At 42.2% G+C, this 13,692-nt stretch overlaps 1 protein-coding gene across 1 annotated transcript in view; it reads left to right on the top strand.

Moving 5' to 3' along the window:
* The window catches only part of LOC124623057 (myosin light chain kinase, smooth muscle-like), a 362,679-nt gene that overhangs the window by 317,677 nt on the left and 31,310 nt on the right, over window positions 1-13,692 (top strand). Inside the window, exons 4-6 of the mRNA XM_047148850.1 lie at window positions 9,808-10,011; window positions 12,548-12,689; window positions 12,776-12,975. Coding sequence (XP_047004806.1) covers window positions 9,808-10,011; window positions 12,548-12,689; window positions 12,776-12,975 — 546 coding nt within the window. The remainder of the gene's footprint in view (window positions 1-9,807; window positions 10,012-12,547; window positions 12,690-12,775; window positions 12,976-13,692) is intronic.

The following is a 13,692-nucleotide window of genomic DNA, read 5'->3' as shown; positions in this document are numbered from 1 at the left end:
AGGCATCGAGTAAAACCGAAGTGATACACTGTTGGCCATTAAAATTGCTACACCAAGAAGAAATGCACATGATAAATGGGTATTTATTGGAGAAATATATTATACTAGAACTGACATGTGATTACATTTTCACGCAATTTGGGTGCATAGATCCTGAGAAATCAGTACCCAGAACAACCACCTCTGACCGTAATAACGGCCTTGATACACCTGGGCATTGAGTCAAACAGAGCGTGGATGGCGTATATAGGTACAGCTGCCCATGCTGCTTCAACACGATACCACAGTTCATCAAGAGTAGTGACTAGCGTGCTGTGACGAGCCAGTTGCTCGGCCACCATTGACCAGACGTTTTCAGTTGGTGAGAGATCTGGAGAATGTGCTGGCCAGGGCAGCAGTCGAACATTTTCTGTATCCAGAAAGGCCCGTACAGGAACTGCAACATCCGGTCGTGTATTATCCTGCTGAAATGAAGGATTTCGCAGGGACTGAATGAAGGGTAGAGCCACGGGTCGTAGCACATCTGAAATGTAACGTCCACTGTTCAAAGTGACGTCAATGCGAACAAGAGGTCACCGAGACGTGTAAGCAACGGCACCCCATACCATCACGTCGGTTGATACGCCAGTATGGTGATGACGAATACACGCTTCAACGTGGGTTCACCTCGATGTCGCCAAACACGGATGCGACCATCATGATGCTGTAAACAGAACCTGGTTCATCCGAAAAAATTACGTTTTGCCATTCGTGCACCCAGGTTCGTCGTTGAGTACACCATCGTAGGCGCTCCTGTCTGTGATGCAGCGTCGGGGGTAACCGCAGCCATGGTCCCCGAGCTGATATTCCTTGCTACTGCAAACGTCGTCGAACTGTTCGTGCAGAATGTTGTCTTGCAAACGTCCCCATATGTTGACTCAGGGATCGAGACGTGGCTGCACGATCCGTTACAGCCATGCGGATAAGATGCCTGTCATCTCGACTGCTAGTGATACGAGGCCGTTGGGATCCAGCACGGCGTTCCGTATTACCCTCCTGAACCCACCGATTCCATATTCTGCTAACAGTCATTGGATCTCGACCAACACGAGCAGCAGTGTCGCGATACGATGAACCGCAATCTCGATAGGCTACAATCCGACCTTTATCAAAGCCAGAAACGTGATGGTAGGCATTTTTCCTCGTTACACGAGGCATCACAACAACGTTTCACCAGGCAACGCCGGTTAACTGCTGTTTGTGTATGAGAAATCGGTTGGAAACTTTCCTCATGTCAGCACGTTGTATGTGTCGCCACCGGCGCCAACCTTGTGTGAATGCTCTGAAAAGCTATTCATTTGCATATCACAGCATCTTCTTCCTGTCGGTTTAATTTCTCGTCTGTAGCACGTCATTTTCGTGGTGCAGCAATTTTAATGGCCAGTAGTGTACATGGCGTACTCAAGTCTCCAAGGAAGTATTTTACTTGTACACCCTCTTCTGCTTCTAGTATATACAAAGTATAATGGCTGTAAGTGCAGTTATTTTTATTGGGTCACTAAAGACAATGTGCTGAAAGACATTACATCAGCATTTACTCCACTTTCAGACTAATAATCATAGCTAATAGGAGTAGTGTGTTTTTAGGTTGGTTAGTACCTGCAGCAAGAGCAAGCAAAAAAAAAAAAAAAAGTTCAAATGTATATGAATTCCTAAGGGACCAAACTGCTTAGGTCATCGGTCCCTAGACTTACACACTACTTAAACTAACTTATGCTAAGAACAACACACACACCCATGCCCGATGGAGGACTCGAACCTCGGGCGGGAGGGGCCATTAACGCTTATTTTCCCCTGGGCAGCGCATCAGGCGTTGAAGTGTGGACGCATGGACGCAAAACGGTTAACCTATACTGCAGGCGTCATCCACTTGTTAGTGGTGCAGTTACGACTGTTCAGAAAACATCAGGTAGTAAATTAGGTGATGTCTTCGTGGGAAGACCATTTGACACAGACAAGAAAGAACCAGCACACTGGTGTGAGTGCATATTAAGGTACCAGATATAAAAATATCTGCACCTATATGCGCTACACACTGTATATATGATTTAGGTGACGATCTTAGCTTCCATCATAGTTGGTTTGCAGATGATGCTTTCATTCACCGACTGGTAAAGTCATCAGAAGATCAAGACCAATTGCAAAACGATTTAGGTAAGATATATGTACGGTTCAAAAAGTGGCAATTGACCCTAAATAATGAAAAGTGTGAAGTCATCCACATGAGAACTAAGAGGAATGCATTAAATTTCGGCTACACGATAAATCACACAAATGTGGAGGTTGCTAATTAAACCAAATACCTAGAAATTACAACTGCGAACAACTTAAATTGAAATGATGGCAGTGTTGTGAGGAAGGCAAATCAAGGACTGTGTTTTATTGGCAGAGCACTTAGAAGATGCAAAAAATCCATTAAATAGACTGGGTACACTACGCTTGCCCGTCCTCTGCTAGAGTATCACTGTACAATAAGAAATCCTTACCAGATAGGATTAGTAGAGGACAACGAAAAAGTTCAGAGATGGGCAGCTCGTGTTGTATTATCGCCAAATAAGGGGGGAGAATGTCACGTATATTTATACACAACTTGAGGTGGCAATCATAAAAACAAAGGCGTTTTTCATTGCGTCGAGATCTTTTCACGAAGTTTTAATCTCGAACTTTCTCTTCTGAATGCCAAAATATTTTGCTGACGTCAACCTTTGTAGGGATAAATGATCATTATAATAAAGTCGAAAAAATTACAGCTCGTCCAAAAAGATTGATGGGCTCGTTTTTCCTGCGCGCTGACAGAGAGCGGAACGGTAGAGAAATAATGTGAAAAACTGATTCGATGAACCGTCTGCCCGGTACTTAAGTGAACTGCAGAGTAGTCATGCATATGTAGAAGTAATTAGTTGTAGGACCAATAACGTTTCTGTAACGAATTTTCACTAAATAATTGATACCAATGCTGATTATGTATCCACAAAAGAAATCGACCCATCAGAATAAAGCGGTCATCGATACGCATTGTCTGAGATATCTACATGCTTGATCACGTTTTGAACCAAACTGTGAAAAGCAATCCAAACAGACACTTAATTAAAGTCAGCTTCATTAACAAACTAAAACAGATACTGTCATTATAGCAGTATATGTTGGCAGTCACATATAACTTTTGCATCATAAGTTTTATATGTTTAACTAAAAATTTTAATTATTTATTCAGAATTTTGCGTGGTTTCACCCACAGTTCAAGTGTGATTTAAGATTGCAGCTGCGAAAAGAGCCGGACACTTCCATGAAGACAGACATGCGAAACATGTGTGTACTTCTTCAAGGCGCAGTGAACGAAATCAGAAAATTGATCACTGCAATTGAAACATGTAATTATTCAAATTAGATCTGTGGTCGAACTGCTTAATGTATTGTCAAGTGTTGTATGTCATTTTTTCAGCTCTTTAGTGCACTCCTGATGACGTGTCTAGCTTTAAGATTGGATGTATATAAATAAGACTGGCAGTTACTCTGACACGTAGAGTGACGTAAGGGACATTGCGGTTAGGGGGACCAGACCCAACTAGTTTCGCAGCGTTAGAGCCACATCTTCAGGGATGCGTCTGTATGTAAACGACAGTAAAACAAATAAAGATCCTGTTTCGGTTAAAATGTAGTTGATTTATACACGAAGCTAATAGGAAAAATTATTTTCTCACATTAATTTCAGAATTTATTTCAAACTATAACCAGTGGATGAAACATTCTTTATCCAATTGTGATAAAAATGTTCAACAGTCAAGCGATCGGTGGTCAGATTTAAAACAGAGCAGAATACGGGGAACATCATCCAGATATAGCGAATATAGAATAAGAATAAATTGTTAAACCGGAGAGATATAAAAGATAAAACAAATTATATGTGTAGGTGGTGAAAGTGACGTTCAATCTGGCAAGGTAAAATAAATCACATAAAGCAGATGTTGCATGAGTATATGATAGGCGACGAAGATCAAGTGAAGATAAGATGCTTATTATAGAATAGCCCACCTAGCTAAAAGAAAGACGTGGGAAAAGTAGAACGCTGGAAATCCCGATACAGGAAATGGTTCAAATGGCTCTGAGCACTATGGGACTTAACATCTGTGGTCATCAGTCCCCTAGAACTTAGAACTACTTAAACCTAACTAACCTAAGGACATCACACACATCCATGCCCGAGGCAGGATTCGAACCTGCGACCGTAGCGGTCACGCGGTTCCAGACTGAAGCGCCTAGAACCGCACGGCCACACCGGCCGGCTACAGGAAATGTAAAGTAAGAATAAAACGATAAACCAGATAATATACAAAAGTCTAAAACAAATGACGTGTAGCTGAGTTTTGCCACTGCTACACAGTCAGCCTGAATGGAGATCTAGTGATTATTATAGTAATGGTCGCCTGCCTCCTGAATGACTTCGTGTCGCATTTATATTATTGAAATAAAGACATCCTCTAAAATCTTGGAATCCCTGGGACCGAGATCTTGTCAGTTTCAATGTCGATAACGAGCAAAAAGGGTCAAGATTCTCGATTCCCAGAATGGATGAATTGTCAGTATAAATAATTAACTCTCTCGCTGCTGTCGACGTGTGTATGCGTCCTGCCACGGCGTTCCCCAAGGGCTGTGGACACGTACGCGCCTCACTTGGGTTTCCCTACAGTACTATGGACGTCTATACGCACCCTGAACCACTGATCTCTCATTACTGCCGCCGAGTTACTTCCATACCTCGGTGAATAAAAAAATTTCGAGTATTTATCATACAATATACGTTCCTCGTTGCGTATTATCATTTGTAAAAACCTCGTTTGGATATCTTGAATCGTTTACGAGATATCACGATTGTTATGACATGTTGTTGTTGTTGGGTCTTCAGTCCTGAGACTGGTTTGATGCAGCTCTCCATGCTACTCTATCCTGTGCAAGCTTCTTCATCTCCCAGTACCTACTGCAGCCTACATCCTTCTGAATCTGCTTAATGTATTCATCTCTTGGTCTCCCTCTACGATTTTTACCCTCCACGCTGCCCTCCAATACTAAATTGGTGATCCCTCGATGTCTCAGAACATGTCCTACCAACAGATCCCTTCTTCTAGTCAAGTCGTATTTATAAATGAATATCTCTAGAACGAGATATAGCTCTAATGTGAATTTTAAAATAAAATTTTGATAGCTTATCTACGTTTCATTCCCTGCAATGCATGAGCTAAAATCAAGCATATGGAAAGTTTATGCAATGCATTTTTATCTCAGCAGATTCTTTAAAATTTCGTGTAATATTTTACTTAATTTGATGCAGTGTAGTAAATATGATGGAAAATGAAAAGAAATTCAGTTCTTCATCGAGTGAAGATACGAGGCGTATTCCGAAAGTAAGGTCCGATCGGTCGCGAAATGGAAACCACAATGAAAATACGATAAAGCTTTGCATAGGTATGTTCGATAGTGTCTCTATTATGCTCATTGATCGCGTCAAGTCTGTCTTTTCAGTTCTGAGCGCACAGTGAGTACGTAAAGGTGCCTAGCGAACGGTGTCTCCTGCCAAGTATGAGAGCTCGTGAGAAATTTCTCCTGATTTCATGCAGCCCACACGACATAATTGTCAAGCATTTCCTTCTTCATGACAGTTCTCGGCCGCACTCTGCAGGGGCAATGAGGAAGCCCCTGCAGCGTTTTCGATGGGAGGTGTTTGATCGCCCTCCATACAGCCCGGAATCTGCTTACTCCGATTTTCATCTCTGCTGACATGAACCGCTGACTATGAAGTCAACGTTTTGGCACAGACAACGAAGTGCAGGTCAGCGTAGAGAATCGGCGAAAAGTGTAGGCGGCTGCCTTCTACGATGAGGGTATTGGAAAGTTGGTACAACGCTACGAAAAAAAAAATGGTTCAAATGGCTCTGAGCACTACGGGACTTAACTTCTGTGGTCATCAGTCCCCTAGAACTTAGAACTACTTAAACCTAACTAACCTAAGGACATCAGACACATCCATGCCCGAGGCAGGATTCGAACCTGCGACTTAGCGGTCGCGCGGTTCCAGACTGTAGCGTCTAGAACCGCTCGGCCACTCCGGCCTCTCAACGTTACGACAAATGTCTCAGACGGAGCGGCGACTATGCAGAGACGTTGCTGAAAGGTGTGGCTAACTATTGCAAATAACATATTATTGATTTTCGCTGTGGTTTCTATTTCGCTACCGATCGGACCTTACTTCCGGAATACGCCTCGTATAAGACTGTAAGATGTGCAAAAATCCTATTATTGCACCTAGCACTTTTTTGAGAAATCGGATGATAAGTATTTAATATCGGCCGTAACGCCGTCTCTCAGCACAAACGCTAGCATTTGGCGAGCAGTACAGACATAATAAAATCCGTCCCAGAGCGGAATGCAAAGAACACGTCTGTAGCACTGAAAGGGTTAAGTTTGTCTGCAACCTTTAGTCCACGAGTCCTATGCGAACCTGGCATATATATATATATATATATATATATATATATATATATATATATATATATATATAGGGTGAGTCACCTAACGTTACCGCTGGATATATTTCGTAAACCACATCAAATACTGGCGAACCGATTCCACAGACCGAACGTGAGGAGAGGGGCTAGTGTAATTGTTTAATACAAACCATACAAAAATGCACGGAAGTATGTTTTTTGACACAAACCTACGTTTTTTAAATGGAACCACGTTAGCTTTGTTAGCACATCTGAACATATAAACAAATACGTAATCAGTGCCGTTTGTTGCATTGTAAAATGTTAATTACATCCGGAGATATTGTAACCTAAAGTTGACGCTTGAGTACCACTCCTCCGCTGTTCGATCGTGTGTATCGGAGAGCACCGAATTACGTAGGGATTCAAAGGGAACGGTGATGGACCTTAGGTACAGAAGATACTGGAACAGCACATTACGTCCACATGCTAACACCATTTTATTGGTCTTTTTCACTGGCGCACATGTACATTACCATGAGAGGTGAGGTACACGTACACACGTGGTTTCCATTTTCAATTGCGGAGTGGAATAGAGTGTGTCCCGACATGTCAGGCCAATAGATGTTCAATGTGGTGGCCATCATTTGCTGCACACAATTGCAATCTCTGGCGTAATGAATGTCGTACACGCCGCAGTACATCTGGTGTAATGTCGCCGCAGGCTGCCACAATACGTTGTTTCATATCCTCTGGGGTTGTAGGCACATCACGGTACACATTCTCCTTTAACGTACACCACAGAAAGAAGTCCAGAGGTGTAAGATAAGGAGAACGGGCTGGCCAATTTATGCGTCCTCCACGTCCTATGAAACGCCCGTCGAACATCCTGTCAAGGGTCAGCCTAGTGTTAATTGCGGAATGTGCAGGTGCACCATCATGCTGATACCACATACGTCTACACGTTTCCAGTGGGACATTTTCGAGCAACGTTGGCAGATCATTCTGTAGAAACGCGATGTATGTTGCAGTGCTCTCCGATACACACGATCGAACAGCGGAGGAGTGGTACTCAAGCGTCAGCTTTAGGTTACAATATCTCCGGATGTAATTAACATTTTACAATGCAACAAACGGCACTGATTACGTATTTGTTTGTATGTTCAGATGTGCTAACAAAACTGACGTGGTTCCATTTCAAAAACATAGGTTTGTGTTAAAAAACATACTTCCGTGCATTTTTGTATGGTTTGTATTAAACAATTACACTAGCCCCTCTCCTCACGTTCGGTCTGTGGAATCGGTTCGCCAGTATTTGATGTGGTTTACGAAATATATCCAGCGGTAGCGTTAGGTGACATCCTGTATACAGGGTGATCCATTGATAGTGACCGGGCCAAATATCTCACGAAACAAGCATCAAACGAAAAAACTACAAGGAACGAAACTCGTCTAGCTTGAAGAGAGAAACCAGATGGCGTTATGGTTGGCCCGCTAGATGGCGCTGCCATAGGTCAAACGGATATCAACTGTGTTTTTTTGAATAGGAACCCCCATTTTTATTACATATTCCTGTAGTACGTAAAGAAATACGAATGTTTTAGTTGGACCACTTTTTTCGCTTTGTGATAGATGGCGCTGTAATAGTCACAAACGTATAAGTACGCGGAATCATGTAACATTCCGCCAGTGCGGACGGTATTTGCTTCGTGATACATTACTCGTGTTAAAATGGACCGTTTACCAATTGCGGAAAAGGTCGATATCGTGTTGATGTATGGCTATTATGACCAAAATGCCCAACGGGCGTGTGCTATGTATGCTGCTCGGTATCCTGGACGACATCATGCAAGTGTCCGGACCGTTCGCCGGATAGTTACGTTATTTAAGGAAACAGGTAGTATTCAGCCACATGTGATACGTCAACCACGGCCGGCAACAAATGATGATGCAGAAGTAGGTGTTTTAGCTGCTGTCGCGGCTAATCCGCACATCAGTGTCAGACAAATTGCGCGAGAATCGGGAATCTCAAAAACGTCGGTGCTGAGAATGCTACATCAACATCGATTGCACCCGTACCATATTTCTATGCACCAAGAATTGCATGGCGACGACTTTGAACGTCGTCTACAGTTCTCCCACTGGGCACAAGAGAAATTACGGGACGATGACAGATTTTTTGCACGCGTTCTACTTAGCGACTAAGCGTCATTCACCAACAGCGGTAACGTAAATAATATGCACTATTGGGCAACTGAAAATCCACGATGACTGCGACAAGTGGAGCATCAGCGACCTTGGCGGGTTAATGTGTGGTGCGGCGTTATGGGAGGAAGGATAATTGGCCCCCATTTTATCGATGGCAATCTAAATGGTGCAATGTATGCTGATTTCCTACGTAATGTTCTACCGATGTTACTACAAGATGTTTCACTGCATGACAGAATGGCGATGTACTTCCAACATGATGGATGTCCGGCACATAGCTCGCGTGCGGTTGAAGCGGTATTGAATAACATATTTCATGACACGTGGATTGGTCGTTGAAGCACGTTCACCGGATCTGACGTCTTCGGATTCCTTTCTGTGGGGAAAGTTGAAGGATATTTGCTATCGTGATCCATCGACAACGCCTGACAACGTGCGACAGCGCATTGTCAATGCATGTGCGAACATTACGGAAGGCGAACTACTCGCTCTTGAGAGGAATGTCGTTACACGTATTGCCAAATGCATTGAGGTTGGCGGACACCGTTTTGAGCATTTATTGCATTAATGTGGTATTTACAGGTAATCACGCTGTAACAGCATGCGTTCTCAGAAATTATAAGTTCACAAAGGTACATGTATCACATTGGAACAACCAAAATAAAATGTTCAAACGTACCTACTTTCTGGATTTTAATTTAAAAAACCTAGGTGTTAGCAACTGTTCGTCTAAAATTGTGAGCCATATGTTTGTGACTATTACAGTGCTATCTATCACAAAGCGAAAAAAGTGGTCCAACTGAAACATTCGTATTTCTTTACGTACTACACGAATATGTAATAAAAAATGGGGGTTCCTATTTCAAAAAACGCAGTTGATATCCGTTTGACCTATGGCAGCGCCATCTAGCGGGCCAGCCATAGCGCCATCTGGTTTCCCCCTTCAAGCTAGACAAGTCTCGTTCTTTGTAGTTTTTTCGTTTGACGCTTATTTCGTGAGACATTTGGCCCGGTCACGATCAATGGATCCCTTATGGTTCAGCGCAGCAATGTGAGCCAATAACTTTGCTCTCTTTTTCAGGGGTAAGTTCGGCACGGTGTACCGCTGCCGCGAGAAAAGTACTGGTCTCCGGCTGGCGGCCAAAATGGTGTCCACACCCAAGCGCGAAGACCGCCGCAATGTGGAGCGAGAGGTGGACGTGATGCGCGTGCTGCAGCACCCCAGGCTCATACAGCTCTACGACGCCTTCGACAACGGCAAGACCATGTGCGTCGTTCTAGAGCTGTTAGTATCCACTTCTGTTCTTCCTCTGCACTCACATTTACACCCTAACCACTGACTGGTCTGATGCAGCTCTCGACGCTATCAGTGTAAGTCTCCTAATCTCTGCAGAACTCCTGAACACTACATTTCAACACTCAAGGCTTAATCTCCCTCTGCTACAGGGGATGGGCAAAAATTTGGAAACAAGACATTAAAAAACTAAACTCCGCCCGAACAGGCCTTGGAAGGCCCAACGGCACACCGACGGCCGCCGTGTCATCCTGAGCCCACAGGCGTCACTGGATGGGGATATGGAGGAGGATGTGGTCAGCACACCGCTCTCCCAGCCGTAGGTCAGTTTACGAGAATTGAGGAGCTACTTCTCAATGAAGTAGCTCCTCAATTTGCCTCACAAGGGCTGAGTGCATCCCGCTTGCCAACAGCGGTCGGCAGACCGGATGGTCACCCATCCAAGCGCCAGCCCAGCTCGACAGCGCTTAACTTCGGTGATCTGACAGGAACCGATGTTACCACCGCGGCAAGGCCTTTGGCCGTGGTTTGATATGGCAGCCCAAAAAGACACTTTTTGACTGTAAATGCCCCTTTCACGAAATCTCATTCGACGTTCAGTAGCCAAAATGCTCATAATTTCTTTATTGACCACACCATTAACATGGATGTTCGCCTCGTCAGAAAACCAGAGATAATTCAGGAATCCTTCCCCTTCCCTCTGCATTACCCAAGCAGCAGAGTTACGCCTGTCTTCTTTTTCTGCTGACCCAGATGAGTACGGAGCATTGTCATTTTATATGAGAATAAATAAATGTCTAAATCAAGAATGTGCTGAACAGGTAACGTGATATTCCAAGCTATTCTTTTTGACTTAAGATGTGCTTTGCATTGCCAGTCTCACAGCTTCCACGTTTTCAGGTGATCTGATATGAAACACATCCTATTATTTTCAAATTTCTGGTGTAATCTGTAGATTTTCTACTTAGCGAGAGTCCACCGTGTGTTAAAATGTTAACGAAAACAGCTCTGTGTAATAACCATACTCTGCGTGTAAAAGCACTAACTTGGCTCTTTGTTCAGCAGTCAGCCATTTCATATCCACCATCTTAACCGATGTAAGCTGTGCCCTAGCGGGCTCTTCGGGAACCACTGCATACACCACCCGTGTTTTCTAATGTGTCGCTTTAAGAATCACCCTGAAATAAATATCAAATGCTTCAATATCTCCTGTGCAGCCTTGAACGTTTTTGAACAGGTCTTGAGAAGAGGAAATATATTACCGAATAACAAGTTTGGGTGCTAATTAAATAAGACATCTTGGATTCATATCTTCGTAACAAACAAAGATACAAGAAACGCACTCATGCTGATTAATGTCCACTGGCAGCTAAACAACATTTGTTTGGCATTTCCTTTTTATTTTGCGTGGTCAGAATGCATGGGACACCCTGTATACATAACCACATTGATATTTAACATGTAATATATAGAGGAACAGCTATCTACATGCAGTAAGTACATAGGCTTCTCTAAGCTATTTATCATTAACTCAGCAGAAATTTTACCCCTGGACCTAAATAATAAGATAATTTGTAGTAGACTCGGTGTTTAGTAGGTTTTAATTTTCTTTTTTACTTGTAATGATTAATAATTTCTTGCTCTGTGTCAGATTCAGACTGTTAATCTTTGAAGACTTTACCCTGAAATACAGAATCATTCTTTGAACTAAGACAATGACGCAAAGTCCATGTGGTCGTTTTTTCCTGCTGTATTGTGGATAAAAGTAAGAAATAAACAGAAACTTATTTTTATTAGTAGCAACAAATACAATTGAGGAGTAAATGTACTGAGAAAGGAATGTAAGAACTTCAGGATTTTTAAAGAAGCACCTGCGTGATGTCTAGATAGCAACTTTACACACTATTTCTACAGCTCACTTTTGCTGTAAAAATATTTTGTTTGCTTTAGCTGGCATGCCCCAAACATAATTACCTCAGAAAAAAGGCAGTGAGCGTATGTAAATCGACAGAACCTCGGTCTTCAAGTTAACGCAATGAGACAGACTTATGAGTGCAGTATATGCTAAATTAAGCTTCTTGTAAATTATCTATATGTCGGCCCTATTTTAGCTTGTTAAGCACTCGGACCCAAAGTAATTTTAAACATACGTTTCATTCAGTATGACAATCAGTTTCAGTTTCATATACTAGTAGTGCTTTTTATTCCCCTGAAACTGCATAATATGAACCTGTATGAGATCAAGACTTGAACTATTTGTTGTGAACCATTTGTAGGCCCGTCTGTGTCTGGTGTGGCTGAATATGCTAGTATCAATTTGCAATAATCTCAGTTTTTAAACAATCCTTCAAATTCACTGGAAAGTCGTTAACATAGGTTAGGAAGGGGAACAGTCCTAATACCGAAAATTGTGTACTAGAGTTCCTTAGCTACGCTGAAATTTAAATTCTACAACACTTAGTACCTACCGCTGAACAGAAGGACACGGACAGCGATTTAAATGACTGATTTTATGTTCTATTTGCAGTATTGAAGGAGGTGAACTTTTTGAAAGAGTCATCGATGATGATTTCATCCTCACAGAGAAGTCCTGCACCGTTTTTATGAGACAAATATGCGAAGGCATGGAGTTCATACACTCCAAACACATTCTGCATTTAGACATGAAGGTAAGCTAAACATGAGTTTCCTATCCTACAAGAATACTTTACATAACATACGCTCTATCTTCTCATTGTTTATTTTCACATTTCAGCCAGAAAACATATTGTGCCTCACAAAAACTGGAAACAGAATAAAAATAATTGACTTCGGACTAGCCAGAAAGTTCGACCCAACCAAGAAACTGCAAGTTCTGTTTGGGACACCAGAATTTGTTGCTCCGGAAGTTGTGAATTTTGACCAGATTGGATTCGGCACTGACATGTGGTCGATTGGAGTTATTTGCTACGTACTGTAAGTAGAAGAATTTTTATCTATTATAGTTTAAAAGGAGTTACGTATTAACAGAATCTTAAAAACATTTGGCAATGGTGTTTAGGAGGTACAAAGCGGTACAATAAGGTTGTTTTGAACAAGAGATAACTTAGTTTGATGCGTGTCTGTTTCTTCAGAATAATTTTTGTTTTAGCGCAGTCAGCAATTCTGCATCGTCAACTATTTCTCATATTTTTTATGTTCACCACTTATCTGAGCACTCTAGCTTCTTATATATTAAAAAGAATTATTCCGTATTTTTAGACGTAGAGTACAGACTGAAATAAGAAAACAAGTCCAGTAAACATGGACTCCAATATCTATGCCTTAAGAACTATGAGCATTTGTTCATCTTAGCTATTGTGAAACACATCTCTTCTACTGCTTATTCTTTACATTCCATATTCTGCGAGGTTGTAGCAGGGGTCAAAATAAGAAAAAAATTTCAAGCAAACATGGGCTCCAAAAGCATTCCTTCAGAGTTATGAGCACTTGTTCAGTGTTTGAGAGTAGCGAAGATGGAGTGCTCGTAGCTCTTAAGGTATGCATTTTAGGGCTCATGTTAACTGGACGGTTTTGTCTTATTTTGGTCCATTATATAGCCTCTCAAAACTGGGATACATTTTTAACATCCTGTATTTCTAAGTTTTTTTTTTAAGAACCATCCTCCTCTGTAGCTGCACAAACACATCCTGT

The sequence above is a fragment of the Schistocerca americana genome, chromosome 7 (genome assembly GCF_021461395.2).
Source record: "Schistocerca americana isolate TAMUIC-IGC-003095 chromosome 7, iqSchAmer2.1, whole genome shotgun sequence".
NCBI classification, from domain to species: Eukaryota; Metazoa; Arthropoda; class Insecta; order Orthoptera; family Acrididae; genus Schistocerca; species Schistocerca americana.
The sequence above is the reverse complement of the archived record's forward strand: the minus strand, read 5'-3'. Positions and strand labels throughout refer to the sequence as shown.